This window comes from Neovison vison, chromosome 4 (genome assembly GCF_020171115.1).
Source record: "Neovison vison isolate M4711 chromosome 4, ASM_NN_V1, whole genome shotgun sequence".
In the NCBI taxonomy this organism is placed as follows: Eukaryota; Metazoa; Chordata; class Mammalia; order Carnivora; family Mustelidae; genus Neogale; species Neogale vison.
Genome location: NC_058094.1, coordinates 176486777 through 176508553, shown reverse-complemented (window position 1 = coordinate 176508553; position 21777 = coordinate 176486777). Strand labels below are relative to the sequence as shown.

Sequence of the window (21777 nt, the reverse complement as noted above, 5' to 3'; positions counted from 1 at the left end):
CACTTTCCAAAGTAATAACATGTTTTCACTTCATAGCGGTAAGCCTATTCTTTGTCATTTTAAACTTGGAAAAGCTCAATGAATTCCTTCAAATAATAAATCTAAAGGTGATTTATTTTTCAATGTTCATTTTCATGAAATGTTTTTCATGAAAAAATATCAACGTTATTAAAATTTATCAGAGCAAACCTACAGGAAATAATCTAAGAAATACATTATTGTCTAATTTGGCATATTGTTTTTTAATTACTTTGGCTATTAATAGATGCACTTGATTTTTTTACATGGAGACTATTATAAAAGAAAAACATTAAATGAATATTCTAGATATAATGAGACTGACTATTCAGTGTTTAGAAAAATTTGGATAGTTGACTGAATTATTTTGTTTGTCCAGAGGTTTTCTTCTGTGAAAATGAAACATAAAACAATAAGGCATATGCATATGTAGTCTGGGTAATTTTCAAGGAAATGTGCTCAAATGATTATTATCTAAATTTTTGGACATTTATTTGTAAATCACAGTGTCTTAAGAAAAAGTAACATTAAACATAGTCAAAATATACTAGCAGAACATTTTCTCTTTCCTCATAACTTGAAAATTTGAGCAAATTTAACATTAATTTTGTAGGAGCTATTAGATTGGAGATCAAAAAGCAAAATAAAAAGCGTTGAATTTTTAAGCTATAATAATAATTAGTTGGTTGTATCTCAGGATGCCACCTCACTTTTGTTTTGCTTTGTTTTTGTCTAAATAACAAGAATCTACAGACCCAGGATTTCTTCTCCATTGGCCGGATCCTTTCACATGTCAGGGCAATAAGACTTCCAAGGTTACAAATCCATTCTGGAATGAACTGTCTGCTTCTAACCCGTTTTTGGATGACATAACTCAGCTAAGAAATAGCCAGAAGAGAGAGAATATTTCCATCCTGAAGGAAGATCCTTTTCTTTTTTTTAGAGAAACAGAAACTGGAAATTCTTTTGATTCCTCTGGTGATGAACTAGATGTGCATCAGTTACTCAGGCAGTCTTCCTCACGGACATCTGCAAGATCTAAAAGTGTTTCAGAACTTTTGGACATTCTAGATGACACAGCACATGCCCATCAGAATATACATAACTCTGGCCAGATACTAGAACAAGACTTAGAATGGCTTCAGAATGATAGAGAGGCTTATAAATTGGCTTGGTTAAGTCGACGCCAGCTGGCCCGTTCCTGCCTGGATTTGAATATAATTAATCAGAGTCCGGGATGGGCCCAAACACAAGTAGCAGAGACGGTGATAGTTTGCAAAGTAAGCCACCAAGGAGGGTCAGTACAATTACCTGAATCAGGTATCACTGTTCATGTGCCCCAAGGCCATGTAGCCGTGGGAGAATTCCAAGAGGTGTCTCTAAGGGCATTTCTTGAACCTCCACAAAGGCTTAACCATGATCTTTCCTGCACTGTAAGCCCACTGTTGGAAATCACATTAGGCAATCTAAATACAATGGAAGCCGTTTTGCTGGAGATGAAAATAGGGGCTGAAGTAAGAAAGGATCCTTTCAGCCAAGTCATGACAGAAATGGTGTGTTTACACAGCCCTGGTAAAGAAGGCCCTTTCAAAGTGTTAAACAACTGCTATATTTATAAAGACATCATCCAAGTCAAGCTAATAGACTTGAGCCAGGTGACATACCTCGTGGTTGTTGCACAAATTAAAGCAATTCAGTCACCAGCTGCCACCATTTGGGATTGTATCCACAAAACCACCTCCATTGGAATTTATGGGCCCAGATATATTCATCCCAACTTCACTGTTATTTTCACAGTTTGTGGACATTGTTACATGCCAGGAAAGCTTACAATCTCTGATATGAAGAAGGGTGCAAAAAACACATCTCCAGTTGTGTTTCAGCTCTGGGGGAAGCATTCGTTCTTACTTGACAAGCCACAAGATTTAAGTGTTTCTGTTTTTTCATGTGATCCTGATTTTGAAGTAAAGGCAGAAAGAGAAAGGAAAGAAATTAAACAAAAGCAATTGCTAGCAGGCGAAGTAGTTCATCAGCAGTTTTTATTTTCCTTAGCTGACTCCAGAGAAATGCACAAATTTGTTTTCCGTGTTCAGGTGGAGCCTCCCAATGGTAGAGCAGTTACACAGTTCTTTGTCACTACACCTGATCCAGCTCCCAACCTTAAAAGGCTCTCAAATCGGTTAGGCGATTTGCAGGAAGAGAAGAAAATCAAGTCTGCTCCATTATTGCCAGCAGTGTGTGTGAAATACCCCACATTTCAAGAGAAAAGAATGAACTTTACCAACTATGGGATAACTTTGAAGACAGTGCTAAGACAAAAAAAGATTGACTACTTACTTGAGTATTTCAAAGGGGACACAGTAGCTCTTATTGGAGAGGGTAAGGTAAAAGCCATTGGGCAGTCCAAAGTGAAAGAATGGTATGTGGGAGTCCTGAGAGGTAAGGTTGGGCTTGTACATTGCAAAAATGTCAAGGTGATTGAAAAAGAACAAGTAATATCTATGTCCAATAATGTTTTCACAACCAGAAATCTTCTTGAACAAATTACCCTACCCTTTAAAAAACTGACGTACATCTACTCAGTTGTATTGACTTCGGTGTCAGAAAAAGTTTATGATTGGAAAGTTTTAGCTGAAGTCTTGGGTTACTCACATCTGGCACTAGAAGGCTTTGACCAAACACAAGCTGACAAAGAATCAGAAAAAGTTTCCTATATTGTAAAGAAGTTAAAGGAAGATTGCCATGCAGATAAAAATACCAGGAAGTTTCTTTATGAACTTATTGTGGTGAGTATTGCTTGTTCACAGTAATTTGTTTACTGTAGAGAATTTTATTAACTTGGGAATATTTATAGAAACATATGAGAGAAGTTAAAAAATTCTCAGCAGTTTCAAATAAAGTTACTTTATAGTAAATATAGATATTTTCTTACAAGATCATATAATTGATTTCTTAGTTTTAAAATTCAAGTGTGATTTTTCCCAGAAACTAGGCTCCCGAGGATCATCTTTCAAAGGAAGATTAAAGTTCTGTTTGTGCTAGAATACAGCAGTTAAGACATCTCTTCTCTTCCTCTCTCAAGTAATTGAATAGCTCTTAAAATATCAGAGCAGCTCCAATAACATGAAAATAAATAAAGGCAAATAGTCAGGGGCCCTGGGTGACTCACCTCGATTAAGCATCAGACTCTTGGTTTTGGCTCAGGTCATGACCTTGGGGTTTTGAGATTGAGCCCCTGTGAGATTGAACCTGTAGTCTGCTTGTCTCTCTGCCTTTGCTTGTGGCCCCTGCTCGTACTTTTCCAGGGTGACTGAGTGGCTCAGTTGGTTAAGTTTCTGACTTGATTTCAGATCAGGTCATGATCTTAGGGTCCTAGGATTGAGCCCCCTGTTGGGTTCTGTGCTCTGTGTGGAATCTGCTTGAGATTCTCTCTTTCCCTCTCACTCTGCTCCTCCCTCTGCTCTCTAGATCTCTCCCTAAAAATAAATAAATAAGTCTTTTTTTTTTTTTTAAAAAGCCAATTGAAACAAGATTAATTAACTTGTCCATTCTTATAGGTTCACTATTTAGTTCTTTTTTTTTTAATTTGCAGTTTTTTGTTTTTAAAACATATTGGCAAAATTTAAAGACCCATATTATCAATGTCTTCACTTTATCGGCTTAATATTCTTCTCATGTGCGTGATGCATCACAACCCAAAAAGTGATATTGCTAACTTTCTTCTTAATCTTCATGTTTTAATAGAAATTTCAGGATCTTTTTTTTTTTTTTCCCCACCATAGGATTTACCTCAGTGTAAGGCTCAGTGGAGAGTTATAAAGAAGTTAAAGACCTGGCTTGCCTTTAAAGTGGAAATACAGTATTTTATAAAAGTAAAGAGAAAAACCAAAAGTATATTCCTAAAAGTGGCTATAATATAAATGTATAAATAATAATAATGATAGCTAAGAATGCTGTAGCGTTCTGATGAGTTTGACCCTGTGTTGAACTCTCCATACACATCTCTCACTTAGCCAACAACTCTTTGGAGTAAGTGTAGGAGCTTCATCTTACCAACAGACTCTTGGAAGGCTGGGAAACTTGTCCAGGATCCCACAGTTGGTTAGCATCAGAGACAAGGTTTGAGACCTTTTTGGTTCCAAAGCCACCCTTAAAACTACTCCACTTTCCTAAAACAGTTATGAGTGTGTGTGTGTGTGTGTGTGGTGTGGTGTAGAAGCTTGTGTGACTTACATGTATTGGTGTGTAGTTAATACTGCTGTAACTGTGCAAGGCCAGTACCCTGTGAGAGATGGGTAGGATTACCCAGGCGGGTTCACAGAGAGGAGGACAGCTCTCATCCAGGTGCATGTGGAGGAGAGAGATTTCTGGAGAAGAATTTACTTTGAGACACTAACAATAATTTAACGAGAAATTATATATATATATATATATAAAACATTTTCTTTTCTTTATCATTTTTATGATTCTACAGTGATACTGACAGGGTTAAATTTTCCAAGCCCCAGTATCTGGTGTTTTATGACAGTGTGCTGGGTTCTCCACCGAGGAATTCAGAGTCATTGGCTGATCTACCTGCTTGAAGCTGCATGTGCCTTTTACAGCAGCTCATTACCTCTCATTATCTCTGCATTAGCTCGTGTTCAGCATGGACTCATGAAGGCTTGATTTGAAACTTGCTTTCTTTGTTCTCTTAGTGACAAAAAAAAAAAAAAAAAAGGTTATTTTGGTCAAATTGCTTGGAAATTTTAGCCTAATCATATCTGCTTTATATTGGTATATACTAATTAAGTGAGTGGCTTTGGTAACTAACTGAACAGTGCTGATGGAGAACTCACTCAAGGGAGTAGTTCCTAAAAACTCATACCACAGCTCAGTGAAGGTTTCAGGGTTTCTATGGACAGAGTTTGGGCCTGGTTATCTGACCAGAAGATGATGGAGCATGGGGTATAGAGGCCATCTCTTGAAACTTTATCTGCGTAATAAGTATGTGTTTTTCTTGAGTTATGTATTAAGTTGGAGAGCTGGAAGGGAGCTAATAAAGATTGTGGGTTCAAAAAACCCTCAGACATATCTAGACATTGAGACTGGTTGTCCTCATATATTTGACACTTGACATTTCCTAAAGGCACTTGGATATCTGATTCAATTTTCCTAAAGATTGTAGGCATCTAGAGAAGGTGGTATTACCACTGCATCCATTTTAAAAATCATTAAACAGTTATATTTTGTGACTTATCTAAAGCCCTATACTTTGTGGTATTGGATTTTAAATTCAGATTGTGTAACTCCAAGTACAGATTTCTTTTCCTTAAAACAAGAAACTAGAATAAGCATTGCTAAAACCATTCCATGATTTACTTAAAGCACCTTCCAGGGCCTCCTGGCTCAGTGCTGCTTTTTTCCTGAGATCATAACTCCTCACCGTAAATTTATGGACCAATACGGTCAATGTATAAAAACCATGGTGGTCTTTCTAATGCTTCCAGAGCCATGAATATTCTATGGACTTTACTAGTTGCCTTACTTGGTCACTCATTTTTACATATTGTTTCATAGTGATGGATAAAGCTTTTTAGTGCTGTTAAATGACAAGGCGCTACCACACATGTTTCTTTGCTTGTTTGAACAGGGAAGAGATATAGATAGGTCTAATTCCATGTTTTAAAAATATATTCATGGCAAAGGATAACTCATAGATTTGTTTGAAATATGCATGGTGATTGACAAAGCTCAGATGCCTTACTAAGGAGGGAAGGGATGGGAAGGGAAGGGAAGATTCTCTGGTGGGTTACCATATTGTATCGTTGAGGACTAAGTGTTTTATCTTTAACACGTTGTGGTTCTATTTAACACAGTTAAACTGGTGCTGAAGGAAGATAGTTAATTTTCTGAAGCCATAAATATCTACAGCTTTGTTCAAAGTTGTAGGAGTATCTCATTTTTGTGCAAGAGGCATTATTCTGGGGAGTTTTAAATCACATTTTGATGAAAGCAGAGTAATATTTACCAGCACCAGTGTGCTTATTCTTTAGAGAAATCCTGTAGCCAATTCTCTGGTAAGGAAAGAAATTATTTTTTTGCAGAGTGAATAATCATCCCTGGGTTGATAAATTATAGACTGCTAGAACCTCAGGGTATCTTTGTAAGTGTCTAGTTAAACTTCTTCCTTTTCCAATTAGGATATTAAGAAACATATTAGTTGAGTGGTTTACCCAAGGCCCTATAATTAGTCACTGATTTGGGCTTAAATCTCCCCTAATTTTGGTCTAGTCATATCCTCTGTACTTTGCTGATTGGATTTGCTTAAAAGTAAATCAGCTTTTTGAATTTTAGAAACCTCAAATATACATGTGGTGAGAAAGATGATGCCAGTTTCTAGAAAATATAATGAAATTTTTTACTTATAGGAGAAAGCTCAAATTAGTTGATTTTAACTATGATATGTAATTGTTGCTGCAGGCTCTGTTGAAGATGGATTGCCAAGGGTTAGTAGCACATCTCATCCAAGAGGCTGCTATTCTGACTTCAGCTGTCAAGCTTGGAAAAAGCTGGAGGGAACTAGCTGAAAAGTTAGTACAACTCACAAAGCAACAGATGGAAGCATATGAAATTCCTCACCAAGGAAAAGCTGGAGATGTTGCTGCTGAGGTAAGATTTCTCTTCATCTAATCAAATAATAAAAATTACAGATCAAGTAAATCAAATGTAATCAAGTCTATACCACATACATGGATTAAATGAGGGAGTGTCTAGAGGATCCACTAACTGAAGTCACTGCCCCCATAACGATTAACATTATCTGAAATATACACACATCACTCTTCAAAGGCATCAAGAACCTTTAAAATACATTGATGTTTCTTCTATTGCATGTTAACATGGTCTTTGCTCAATTGGACCAAATTGGATAGCTGGTCAGTCAGTAAGCAGGGCTATTAGAACTCGAGGTAGGAACGGATAAACTTTGAAGGGAGGAAATGGGGTCAAATCAGAACAAAGGCATTGTTCAGAACAATAAGCATTTATCAGCCTTAGTCACAGAATTAGTCATTTGTAATAAATAATGTTTAGTGACAAGCATTAAGGAAGTGGATGGTGTGGGGTTACTGGTAATGAGAGCTAGAAACATCTAAGAGCTTCCTTACCTCTTTCACAATTTTGTATACAGCAAGAGCTATAGACATCAAATACAGAAGAACAACACTTTCTGCAAAGTAAATATTCACCATGCAACTATTTTTATTAATATTAAAACAAATGTATATTGGTGGACCTAATTAGGTAAATATTTTCTCTATTTATCATAAAGAAAATGAGTCCATTTTAATGGACTTAAATGGAAGTATTCCAGTGATGATCACATATAAAATGTTCTTTATCTTTCTCACATGAGTGAAAGCATTTCCAGGATATTTCAGTTAAGGAAAGGTGATCTTGGATTAGATGATGACTTGGTAGGAGGCAGAAGCCATGTTCCCCATTTCCTATTTGGACATAGAGCTGGGTTTTAATTTCTTGAGAAAATCTTCTTATTTTGAAACAAAACAACTATGCCAGCTGGATAAGCAGAACAAGACAACCTTTCCATGAAGCTTGAAGTGTCAAATCAAGTCAGTTGAATCCCAGCAGCTGCAGTAGAAGCTTCAGAGTTCCTGGAGCCTGGCTCTCCAGCAAGGACTCCCATAAACAGACTCTTTAGCCAAGAGCATCCAAGACCTATTTCCCCCTTATAGATTACATCCCCTTTACAGATTACATTTATCTTTGTACACTGAAAAGGACATTACAATCTCCAAATGAGTTTTTAGTGTATGAGCTAAAAGACAACAAACCTTTAATAAGGAGGAAAAAAAAAAGACAACATTATGAGGGATATACTATTCTGATATTTAAGTGAAATTGATTAAAAAGCTGTCTAATTGAGATATCACCACCTAACAGAATAGCCAAAATCCAGAACACTGATGACACTGAATGCTGTTGAGAATGTGGAACAATAGAAACCCTCATTCATTGCTGGTGGAATGCAAAATGGTAATGGCCACTTTGGAAGACCCTTTGGCTGTTCCTTACAAACAAAACATACCCCCTTACTGTACGATCACTCAGTCACAGCCCTTGGTAGTTATCCAAAAGAGTTGAAAACTTTTGTCCACACAAGTCTGTAGGTATATGGGTAAATAGACTGGAGCACCTATCGCTTCTTGGCCTTTTGGCTAGGATCAAGTGTAATATACTGGTGCATCTAAACAATGGAATATTATTCAGTACTAAAAAGAAATGAACTACCAAATTGTAAAAAGACATGGAAGAACTTTAAATGCATATTACTAAGTGAAAGAAGCCAATCTGAAAAAAACCCTTTACACTGTATGATACCAAATATATGGCATTCTGGAAAAGACAAAACTATGGATGGAGACAGCAAAGAGATCATTGTGGTTGCCTGGTGTCAGGAGGGAGAAATGAATAGGCAGAGCACAGAAATTATACTGAGTGAAAATACTCAATATAATATCATAGTGATGGATATATGTCATTATACATTTGTCTAAACCCACAGCTTATACACCACCACAAGTGAACCCAGGGTGAACTGTGGATGTTAGGCAATTATAATGTATCACTGTAGATTCATCAACTGTAACAAATGTACCCCTCAGGTGGAGGCTGCTGATAATGGGGTAGGCTATGCATGTGTATGAGTGGGATATACATGGAAAATCTCTATACTTTCCTCTCAATTTTTCTGTGAACCTAAAACTACTTTAAAAATGATTCATTTTTAAAAAGTTGCCTAGTTGAAAGCCAGACTTTTTTTTTTTCTTAGTAAGGCTTTGTTTTAAAAAAAGGTTTTCTTGAGAATTATTTACCAGAGAGTTACTTACTCTCTCGGGTTTCTTAAACATCTAACTTCTCTCTTACTGTGATTGTTTACATTTTGTCTTCCTCCAAATCTTGACAGAAGCCAACAAACAGCCTACTTTTCCATTATTCACTTTTGCACAGTCCAAATCACAAATGACTAAGTCTATGTCTGAGTTTGATAAAATACTCAGAAGCAGGAAGGGAAGTTCCTAGATGTCTTTCTAGAGGTTATCATTCAACTAACTGTGGCAAGGCTAACAATCATCACTCTGATCTGTGTTATTAAATGCTTAGAAAAGTATGCATGGTATATCCCAACTTATAGGAGTCTTTACCTGTTAGGCCACTTAAACCAAAGGGTAAATGTATGCTAATTTTTTACAGCTGTACAATTATTTTTCTCTTAGGAAGGAGCTTATTTTTAAATATGATCAGTTTACAAGTCAAGAAATGATTTCAAAACGTGCTGATATTAGTTCTGGGTAGAGTGTGCAGAGGGAGGGAACCAGCATCGGGGCAGGGAGATAATGAGGCCTGGTGGTTCGTTCCCATGCGGCTTCCCTTTCCTTTATCTCACTTCCTCAGAGGGCACACTTCCCAGCAATTCCTCTTTATGTGTGCCAATGTCTACAATCAGGCTCTTTCACTCACTTTACTTCTTCTTCAATTTCTCCCTTTTCCTTTTCTTCTATTTTTATTCTATCTCAAAGACAGTTATCTGGCACTTACTGTGGACCAGACACTGCTCCAAGAGCATCACAAAAATTAATCCTTATTTAATCCTTTCAACAAAAACTTTTGGGCAGATACTAATACTATGTAAGATGCAGTGAGACTAAGTAACTTGTTTAAACATATAGAGCTAGGAACTCTTAGAACCAGGTTTGGAGCATAGACTTTGGCTTTGGGGGCCTTGTACTTTAACTATACTCTGCCCACCCACACCAAATCCACCATGGTGGCTAAGTGGCAGGGCCAGATGTAGTCAGGACTGTGGGGGTTAAAGGACTCATTTCACTTTTTCTTTTTCTTTTTTCAAGCCGTCATATGATACTACCAAAATTTGCCTTTACATTTTCATTAAACTTCAATCCAATTAAAGAATAGAGATTATTCGTAGTATGTCAGATTTTCCTTGAGTACTTTTGCCCATTTCTCATTCTTTTATGAGGTGAAAAAGAAAAGCTTCTCTCTGGGGCGCCTGGGTGGTTTAGTTGCTTGAGTGTCTGCCTTCAGCTCAGGTCATGATCCCAGGGACCTACGATTTGAGTCCCACCTAGGCTCTGTGCTCAGGAGGAGGCCTGCTTCTCTCTCTCCCTGTCAAATAAATAAAATCTTTTTAAAAAATAGTGAAAAAAGAGAACCTTCTCTCTGGAGACTTCTGAGAATGTCACTTTTAAACTATCTCCCTTAGTTATAAAAAATGTTACTCAACTTTTCTAGTGAAATTTCATTTTCTACATAAAAGCAAAACTTGGAATCTGATTCTGAGGGAAATATGTTTGTCAGAGTATTTCTTTTGAAAAGAAAATACATTTATGCTATACAGAGGTGTTTAATCATTGCCAAGTTTCTCCTGTGAAAGTTAATGAAAATTCATTGGAGTTTTTCTGAAGGTATTTAGAGCTTTAACTCAAAAAACAAAATCAACAAAATACTGGAAAAATAGCCTATTTAAAGAAAATTGGATTTTACAAGAGGAAATGCTGGGGATGTCAGAGCTAAGATATTCTCTGGCCTAAATTGCATACTCTTTATCTATCCTTCTGGGGATTAATAGTATATATGACACATTTCCTAGCAACTGTCTTCCATTGGCACCTGCCTAACAATAAAAGATATGCTCTTTCCATCTCATTCAATAAGAGCAATTATTTACCAAGGACACTAAAACATCACTTCTTCTAATCAAATTACCTTCTACCCCACTGGGCTTCACCTCAGCCACTGACACAAATAAGCGTGTCAAGGCTGATTTCTTATCTGACCTGCCAGAATGGGCCACCCTAACTATGGAAGCCCGAGGAAGTCAGCATTGCTAATTGTAATTTATTCTCATACCAGAAACTACTCACCTATAGAGTTATGACTGGCACTGTGTATTTATAAGTCTTTTTGTAGTCAACACTCAGTCAGTGAGGATCTGATTTTCTGCTGTTTTATCTTCTAGTTATAACTTTGTCCCTCCTCATTTTTGCCTGGCAGCTATAGTGCTCCAAGCACTTTATTGTAGGTCTAGATTAAAATGACAAAGTAGTTATTCCTCAAACAGCTAATTTTATTTATTTTTATAGATGAATAAAAATTCTATATGGAATTCTTCCTACTTATTTAGTATATTTCCTCTGAATCCTTACTTTCAGTATTTAATTCATCTGTACACTTAACACATTTACTAGGACTATCAGTTCTTAACACTGGAGCATTAGGAGCTACAAAAATCACAGACAGAATGAAATATATGACTTTTTTTCTCTCTAAGCCAAATTTTTTTTTTAAAGATTTTATTTATTTATTTATTTGACAGAGAGAGATCACAAGTAGACAGAGAGGCAGGCAGAGAGAGAGAGAGAGAGAGAGAGAGGGAAGCAGGCTCCCTGCTGAGCAGAGAGCCCGATGCGGGACTCGATCCCAGGACCCTGAGATCATGACCTGAGCCGAAGGCAGCGGCTTAACCCACTGAGCCACCCAGGCACCCCCTAAGCCAAATTTTATTTGGCCTGGGAATTGAGATAAACTTTTATTTATTATTTATTTTTTTAAGAGAGGGAGAGGGGGAGTGAGGGGCAGAGGAAGAGGGAGAGAGAATCTTAAACAGGTTCCATGCCCAGCACAGAGCCAGATGTGGGGCTCAATCCTACGACTCTGAGATCATGACCTTAGCCAAAATCAAGGATCAGTTGCTTAAATGACTGAGTCACCCAGGCACCTCAATATTTGAGGTGTTTTATTTTAAAGAGGCATATGATTTGATGCTGAAATAAATGAAAATGAAAATGGTAATAGTTGTTGCTGTTTATGGCATGTTTACTGTGTGTCGGCTAATCATTATGAACATTTTCTTTACTGTATCCCATTTATTTTACTAGACTTTGTAAAGAAGCCATTCTAACTCTTGACTTTTCACAATATGCTGATAGTGAATGCATTTATGTAAATTATCCAGAATGACATGGTTATTAAGTATAGAACTGGGATCCAGACCCAGATATGTTTTACACACAGTTGTATCCACCCTGCACAATAGATGATAACTCCTTTCAGAATTAACTAAATAAAAGAAGATCAAAGTGGGAAAAGCTGTCAGCAGACACATCCTTGTCCTGAAGGATGGGTAGCATTTGAATAATGGGAAAGGATTGGAAGGGGATTTCAGTGCTTCTGGATACCAATGACTTCTAGAGACTACTGAGGAGAATATGCAGACTGGAGGGAGGTACATTTTAGTAAATATTGGAAGATATGGGTGGAAATATTGGTCAGAGCGACATATATTTGAAGTCAATAGAGTCTTTAATGACTGCCAGAGCAAGTGGTTAAGATTCCTGGTCTGGATTCCTTGTCCAACTGTATCATCTATTAGCCCTAAGAACTCAGCAAGTTACTGGACATTTCTAGATTTTTTTTTAATTGTAAAATGAGGTAAAAAATACTATCTTGCTCATCAGATATTTGGAGAAGTAAATGAAACAATATATGTGAAATATTTGGAACAATGATTTGCCCTTTGCAATAACTAAATATATATTATCTATTATTTTGACTAAAAGGTGAATTTGACAACTGTGCGATTCTGAATGATTTTAGAAAAGGAAATAAAGTATAGTAAGTTTTTAGTAATATGGCTGAGAGTAACTATAGAAAGAATATAGGTAAGGAAAGGGTGCCTCGGTGGCTCAGCGGGTTAAGCCTCTGCCTTCGCCTCAGGTCCTGATCTCAGGGTCCTGGGATAGAGTCCTGCATCGGGCTCTCTGTTTGGCAGGGAGCCTGCTTCCTCCTCTCTCTCTCTGCCTGACTCTCACCTACTTGTGATCCCTCTCTGTCAAATAAATAAATAAAATCTTAAGAAAAAAAGAATATTAGGTAAGGTAAAAGTCAGCAATGATTTCAAGGTTTCTCTTCTGAGAAACTGGCAGAATGATAATGCATGGGAACAAATGACAAAAAAAATCTTGGCTGGTCAGCTTTTTTTTTTTTTTAACCAGTTTAACAACATTTAATTTTCCTTGGAAAATATCTCTTGCAAAAGATGAAAGGCATGTCCTTGAACTCTTATGATTTTCTGGCTTACACAGCAAGTCCTAGATTCTGCTTACAGGGATGTGGTATTGTCCCCTTCTAGCCTTGGTACCTGAATGTGTGGTTTGATGGGTTTTTACAGAAAGAGATACATTTATAATTTCTTAAAAAATGAGAAAGTGTTATGTGGAAATTCATCTGCCAGTGGTAAAATGTGTAGAATAATTGCTTAATTCTGCATTGTTTGTGCTAGGTATTTGGCACAGTGACATAATATTTTGATTATCATAGTCTATTTTGTACAATACTATAATGCTTGTTGCTGCCATCTTTAATTTCAAAAGATACTCCATTTTTTGAAAATGAAATAAAGAAAAAAATCACATTGTAGTGGAATTTATTACCATATTTGTATGATCTTTGGTTTAATTCTACCTTATATGTCTTATTACACACTGAAAATCAAGTAGAAATAATAATCATATTAATAAATATTAGTTAAATATTATAAAGATCTCTTAAAGTGAATTTAGGGACATCAATATTTGATTTAGATTTAAATTTTTTTTAGATTTGTTTTTATTAAGGTTTATTTTGAGGGATCACAAACAGCAAGGAATTTTGGATGACCAGAGTCCAGCTAACATGTAAATCAGCTTATAACATTGAATACATTAAGATGTAAATCTGCTTAACATTGAAATAAATCCGTGGCTATACTTTAATGAAATGCCCCTGAATTTATAGCTAGGTGACCTGACTTATGTTCCTGGTTAGTGAGTTAGTGACATAGTGAGAATGGCTTGTCCAGTAGGTTCTCCTGAGATGTTAGACTGTTCTGAGTAGATGCACTGGCAAGGAGTGTGTCCTCAGTCTTCCTGTGGCTTATGTTTAATCCCTGATGATTCAGGTGGTTATTCCTAGACAAAATGGAGCGGGATGTATGCAAAGAGACTTTTCTAAGAGAATCTTACATCAAGTTTTAACCAAGTACCATCTCCTTTCTGAAGAAATAGGGACCCCCCCATGATATGTTAGCCTCCTTTCTTTCTGAAGATAATCGTAGCCTCATCTTCAACAATATTTAGGTAGTTACGAATTACAGGTGATAGAATGTCCACTTGAATATTAAAGATGATGTACTGAATATAGAACACATGCAATAATCGTTAATAAGGCAAATTTGCCTTAATACTTCTTCAGCTAATTATACTTAAAATGAGACATTGCTCCTAGAGTTCTATGAGGAAAGTAGGTGGGTTATGAATCTTTTAATGTGGCAAAATGTAATTATCCAAATGTAGTTAACCAATTGCATTCTTTATGCTATTCATGTTTTACAAGCTAAAAAAAGACATAGAATGCTGTGCTCAGATATGAATTGCTTTTATTCATGTTGCATTTCATTATCTAGAGCATTATCTAATGAGTCTTATTGGCTTCTGGGACCAAGCTCTCTAAATTTGGAAAACTATTCTTTAAATCTCTATTCCTGTTTCATTTCTTTTAACATCTCACTACTTCTTTCATTGTTCTTTTACCCTTTTCTTTGTCCTTTAATACCTGGAAGATAAACCAAAGATATAATTCTTTTACACAAATGCCAGGATTTTGGAAACTACTAACCTTCACTAGGTTAAACGCTTACTGCTGCTGCTTCTGCTTACAGAGGGAGATCAAAACACACCTCTGAGAAATTAACAGCTCCAAGCTTTTCTCAGCCTCATGTTTCCTAGTCAAAGATGCACCCATAACATCAGGAAGCTAACCTTCAAAAAAATCTAAGAGTGAGGGAATCAGAGTGAGGCCTGTGTGTCCAGTAACTGTAACAGTGATGGGAAAGCTGTGAGAATTTGTTTTGTGGTTAAGAAAAATTCAGCAAAAACAAACTCTCAGGAGCATGCTCACCTTTTGATTTGTTTAAGCATTAGTGCAGAGATTCGGCATATCATCCCTTAAATCATAACACTGAACACAAGCGGGAGAACTATTTCAGCAGAAGAGCTATTTCAAACAGCTGAAGAGATATAAGATAACATAAACCTGGAAGAGAGCTAAGCAGTCCACAGTCACTTCCAGCTTTTGGAGGACTTAGGTCATCCTGGAAAGAAAATTGTTTATTCTACTTATTTTATTCATTCAAACATTTCCAGAAAAAAGTAACTTCATTTTCTCTTTAATGATTACAAAACTGAAAGTACTTTGTGGCTTTTAATGTGTATTTTTGGACACAGTTTCATGAAGTCTGTAGTTAAATTAATGTACGCAAGTTTTCCCTTTTTGTGTTTGCCTTCGATAGTACGTGTTCGCTTGCTGAATAAGGAATGTAGAATGGCATAGAAAAAGTGCCGAAGAAATAAAAGTGTAAATATTTAAGGACTTGAGTCAAATATCATATAGCTATGCCACAAAGGACAGCTGATTATTTATTGCATTGATGGAAGCTGGATTTTTGTCATGCTTTTGTAAGGCATGGTGTAAAAACTCCTAACACTTATGATTGTGACCTCTCCATGTGTGGTGTCACTGAACTTGCAGTTGGGAGGTTATGGGAACAACAGGCTCTAAGAAGCTGCTGTGAGCTGAATGTCTTTTCTGGGATGCTATCGGTCCTTGACTTTTGCACCATAAAGTACCCTACTTAGTTTTCTATTACTCTGACACCAGGTTCTCTCCATCTTTTTATTGCTTCTATTTCTTATTCATGATCCCTAACTGTAGACTTAATTGAGGGTTAGGTTTTCCATCCCTTCATTTTCTTCCCTGGCATTTTCCTCCATTCATGATTTCATCATCACTTTAACTCTTGGCTGCTCCATGGAGGTCGTATCTCTATTCTAATGGCTTACTGAAGCTAGAGATACTTCCTCCTTCACCTCATATGCAGTAAGGCTAAAGCTAGATTCCTAATCTTTCTCTTATCCCCAAATTACCCATTCATATCCTATTAAAAAGTGTTAAATGCAAACTATATGCCAGACATTTCAGGAGGTGCTTTGGACATAAACCTGGAAATTATTATCTATATTTTATAGAGTGCAAAATACAAAGCTCAGATACTTGGATTAATTTACTCAAATTGACCCATCCAACAGGGAATGTAACTCAGAGGTCAACCCAGAACTCTGACACCAAAACCTGTCTTTCTTTCTATTATGCCATAAAGCTTCTCAGTCAATGGAACTATCATTTTTTTATTACACTAAATGAAAATATAAAAGTAATTTTTTGAGTTTTTCTTAACTGTTAGTAGTGACCAAATCCTGTCTAATCATACATTGGGCCAGAGTTTGCACAAATATCTCTCTCCCTTCTGTGCTAAGAGCTAAAATCCAGCCATGCCATACTCATCATTTTATTCCTTTCTGTAACAAAATTCTTTGTAGTGGTAGCTGCTCAAAATTTCTTGATTTAATAAGTGATATAATTAATGAATGAACAACAATGCATCTTGAATATATTCATTGTGTTTGTGCTACAATAGTCTTTCTCTGTTATCTCTGTTGAGAGCCATGAATGATGTTTTATGTAGCAGATCAGATTTACACTAAAGGGATATTCAGATTTAGTTTGCTGCAAAGAGAAACAAAAGTGGAATGCAATATATACTTGTTGTAGTATAAATCATGAAACTCACCACTGCCCTAGTGTGTTCAGCCCAGAGCTGTTGTACCCATTTCTATGTAGCTTATGCATTAGACTCCAGAGACTCCCCAGTGAGTTAAAGCAATATACCTCCTTGCTTTTCTGACTAATTCAGAGTAGTCCTGGGAAGTTTTTTTACACTTTCAGATGTCTTAATTAGGGTCCAGGCTCAGAAAGCACTCCAAATTTCTCTGAATTGAAAGAGCTGACTGAAATGTTCTATCGTTAAAATTGCCAAATGTGAGAACATTATATGGCTCTCTGCATAAGTGAGTAGATAACTGTATCATTGGACTTCTTCTGAATATGTAGTTTCCAATTCCTGCATCACCTGGGTACCTTTCCTGCTTCAGATAACACCCAGGGACTGATGCATGAGTGAATATGCCTCAGGGCTTTTCTATACATAGCAATCCGCCGTGCTGCAGCAAGATGTGTGATGCAGAGTTTGCAGAGTTTTTCTGCTGGGAAAGGCAGTGTAGCCATTTTGGCTGCCTCTATGAAGTTACTCTGACTCTGCACACAGAAGAGTGCACTACGTGAAAATTACCAACTGTGATTCTTTAAGAGACATCTGTTTTGTTTTGTTTTGTTTTGTTTTTTTGTGATATATGCCATCATCTTGGTACCAAAATGTTCCCAGTTGCTATATATTATAAAATATCTTCAAATGCATCTTTTTTTTAATCATTCACTTACTAAAGGAGTTAGCATAAAATCTTAGAAGACTTTGGCTATAAACATCATTATTTTAAACAACATCCAATGACTTGAAAAATAATGTGCCAACTAGTTGGGCATCAAGGAATTTTAAATGAATGCAACATAGAATACAGGTTTCAAAGCTTTTGCAGAGGGTTAGTGTATATTGACTACAAATTAATCTGCTTGTTTAGTGCATCTTTGCCTCTGAGCAGTGACAGACAAGATTGAATCTGCCAAAAAAAAAAAAAAAGGCTCTGTTATATGCCTCAACTCATTTTCTATTGCTGAGCTATTCGTGGTAACCAGTAATTGGAAGGTTTGGTTTCAAAGTGAGTGTTCAGAAAAATAGATGAAAGAACACCTCATTCACAGTCTATCAGTGATGGAAGATACAGTTCTTTATAAGCCTGATTGGAGAGGGTAAATCTTACATAAAAAATCTGAAACCATTTGGAATGATGCACTGTGACCACCTGAACATGATATAACTTTGGTAATCATTTTCTATTTGGTATCTTGCAGAGTCAAGCTTCATTAAGAGAGGTGAAGCTATGACTATTTGTGGTTTCTCAGGAATGCCAATTTGGACAAATAACATCAAACTGTCTTTTGGGTTCAATGCCTAGCCTCTTATGTAGATTGAATTGAAATACAACAAAACTCCTTATTTAGGTCTTTCATTCTTTTAATTTCAATTGTAGAGTATATGAGGCTATCAAAGCAGGGTAAAAAATTGTATCCCAAGGCCCTACTTCATGTGATATTACTGTTAATGGAGGCTCTATTTTAAGAGAGCAGCTCTACATAATATTGAGCTTATAGTCTGTGTTCCTGCATTTTGCAAGTGATAAAATCACAAATGAATGAGTTTAGTGAACCCAAATAAATCTTATATTACAAATATTCCAATTATAAGTACATGGTTCATTTTTTCATTTTCTTAGAGAAAATTTATTTTAAGCTGGTTGTGTTTCTGTGTGTGTGTGTGTGTGTGTGTGTGTGTGTGTTCTACAATTTGTCTTGTTTGTTCAGCCTTTGTCTTTATTCTCCCTGAGCCTGGTTGCCTTGGTTACCATTACATACATGCTTGAACATGAAGTTCCTCTTTGACGTACATTTATTTCTATGGAAACAATGATGTCATTGGCATGGGTAGGTGCTCAGGGAAAGCATAAATAAGTATTCAATATTGCTCTTTCTTTTGGTCATAAAGTGATTCATTAAATTATTTTCTTTTTAATTAGAGAACTGTATTTTTGCTTTCCTTTTGACTTGATCATGAAGGTACATTTTTCCTTCTTTATGACTTGCTCAAGTAAAATGACTTACTTAAAGAATTAAATACACCATATAGTTCCTTCTCTGATATGTGGTGTCATAAAGCTCACCGCAGATACTATTACAATAAAAGAGTCATTACTTTTACCTTAAAAGGCTCTCAGAGAGTGAGAAATTTAACTCGGTAACATCTCAATGTTATCAAAAAATTGTGCAAGGAATTTTATATTCAGATTAAGGTAATATACAATGTTTAGATGATGGATCAAGGAAAAAAAGGGGCCCTACTTATAGTCATTATCTTAAAAACCTCCAGGTTTAGAAACACAGGGATATACGAGGGAAGTGATACTTACTAAAACATTTTTCATGACATTAAGTAAATCCACACATAATTGGTATTCCATTTTTTTAAATGTCTTAAGAGGCTTTTAAAACTTCTTTTTTAAAAAGCATCTCTCTTCTTCTCTGCTTTACTTCCACCCTACTCTAGTCTAATTTTTTTTTCTTTGTAGATGATGTGGAAACCTGCCTATGATTTTCTCTATACTTGGGGTGCTCACTATGGAAACAGCTACAGAGACGTGTTGCAAGATCTTCAATCAGCTTTGGACAGAATGAAAAATCCTGTGACCAAACAGTGGCGAGACTTAACTGGAGCTTTAATACTAATACATTCCTTAGAGTTTTTGAGAGCAACTGCATTCTCAACTTCTGACGAAGTATAAAAATGAAGGGTATGTTCTGGGGAGGAAGAGAGAATGGTAGGGGGAAAATGAGTGTGTGTGTGTGTGTGTGTGTGTGTGAAAAGAATCTCAGGAAAGTATTACTTATATTTTTCAAGTTTGAAAAAGTATCTTTTCCCTGGTGAAAGCACAGCCTAACACAAAATTCAAAGATACGTTTTATAATCAAATATGTATTTTTATATATGTTTCAAATGCAAACATTAAGCTGTTCTGTTGTTGCGAGGAAAATAAAGCTCTCTGTCACTTTCAAAGTTATTTTTCATTCATTTAAGTTAAAACAAATGACTGTTAGCATAATTACACAGATACCCAGATAAACTAGAGGCTCCCAGGGTAAACACTGGAGTTTTACCAGTAGGCAGGTCAAGAGAGAGGAGAAGCAAACACATACTCTGTGGACAGGCACAGGGCTATAAGCTTTCTATATTTGATCTCTTTTATATCTCAGTCGAGTTTGCTAACATTCTTCCCATTTTTTATCTGAAGAGACTAAGGACTAGAGAGGACACTCAGGGCTATTTGGCAATGTGAATTAAGTTTTCTGTCTGCAAAACCTGGTTTTATTTATCTTTCTAAAAAACATAGTACATAGCAAAATAGTAAAAATTAAAAGTGCATATTAAAACTTATAGGGACAGGGTAGCTACTTCATTTTAAGGGAAGCTTGCCATATTTTTCCACCATCTTTTGAAAGACTGCCAGAAGGAAATATGATTTATCCTCAGAAATCTATTGTCTGTATCCACGGACTGTAGATTTCACCATCTTTTTCCAGCATTTTGGGACAGAGCTAATCCTGCCAAACTTGGACTTTTTTTCAGGATCATAGTGTGGAGTAGTTCTTTAAATCTCAGGGACTTTTATGGGTAATAATTAGTTTTTAGGAAACTGATTTATCACTGTTGAGTGTAGCAGTCTTAACTACAGAAAACACTAATATCTCTGTACGTGAATGCTCATGTAAACGTACGTGTGTGTGTGTGTGTGTGTGTGTGTGTGTATGTCTGTATGTATGTGTGTGTGTGTTTACCAGAGCATTTCATAAAGCTTTTGGAAAACAGAGACTACCCAGTAATTTAGGCCAGTACAAATGCTAACTGCTGGTAGAGTTCACAAAAAGATGTTTTGTGCTTACTCATATGTTAAATCCTTTGGCCATCTGCCAGCGTTGATGTGTTTTGGACAGTCATTTATTTATTGTCACTTAATCAAGAGATAGAATATGTGTACCTTCTTTGAGGCAGGCACACAGATGCTTGGGGTTTACAGTAGAAGAAACAACATGATCCCTGACTTCAGTACTGCCAAGTGACAGAGAGAGACAAAGATTTAAAACATACAGTTAAAGGTAAAATTGGATCTGTAATAAGAACTGCAAGGGACAGGCTGACAGATATATGGAAGGCCATCACAGAAATCCGAAGGATCAGGCATGTTTGCCCTTGGAAAGAAATGATGAGCCCTAAGGAGGATCAGGCTCTGCTTCTGGTCTGGGAGGGTAGAAGAGGTAGGTCCTCAGGCAGAAGTTGGGGCTTAGGAGATTCAGGGAGCCAGTAGGACAGGCCGAAAAGGGAGAAAGAATGAAGGAAGGAAAGACACACCCTCAATGGTAATATGATGAACTGAATAAGGATTTTGTTTGGGGATCCTGAATAAAACATGTCCATTTGGCTAAAAAGTAAAAGCAGAATCTTTTTAGAGCTTTTAATACACCTACCCTGGGGTATTTGTTATGCTGGCAAAGGTAATTTGAATTAGGTTTAAGAACAATCTTTAAGGTTTTCAATATTTATATTTGATAATAAGAGAACATAGCCTTCCCAGGGAGTTATGCACACATTCAAGGACAGAATTTATTTTACTTGAAAATAAATGCAGAGAGAAGGGGGAAAAAACAACAGTGTGTAAGTTCAGGACACAATCATTTTTAGTGGTGATTTTGCTTTCTTTAGAACATTCTTGGAATCTTATTAACATGTCAGCTAACCAGAGAATTTCGGGAAGCGATAGTACAGAATGAATAACTGGGTTTTTCCAGGCTCCAGGATCTGAGAAGACAGAGACCCTGTTAGCTGATTAGGGGAGTAAGATTAAACAAATCACTTCAGGTTTACAGCACATCATGGATTGTGACTGTGGCTGGGAAGTTTAAAAAGAGTTTAAAAAATGAAAAACATGAGGTCCAACTCTAGGATGAAGCAATGGCTTAAATATTAATGTATACAAAGATATCTTACAGTCTTGCAACAAATCCTTCCCGAGAAATCTTAAA

The 21777-nt window shown here is 36.4% G+C and overlaps 1 protein-coding gene across 2 annotated transcripts in view; it reads left to right on the top strand.

Moving 5' to 3' along the window:
- Positions 1-19811, top strand: part of MACC1 (MET transcriptional regulator MACC1) — a 58433-nt gene extending 38622 nt beyond the window's left edge. For both annotated transcript variants that reach the window (XM_044246178.1, XM_044246179.1), the window contains exons 3-5: positions 763-2804; positions 6481-6669; positions 19272-19811. In XM_044246178.1, the coding sequence (XP_044102113.1) occupies positions 763-2804; positions 6481-6669; positions 19272-19484 (2444 nt within the window). In that variant the 3' untranslated portion in view covers positions 19485-19811. The remainder of the gene's footprint in view (positions 1-762; positions 2805-6480; positions 6670-19271) is intronic.
- The last annotated feature ends 1966 nt before the right edge of the window (positions 19812-21777 follow it).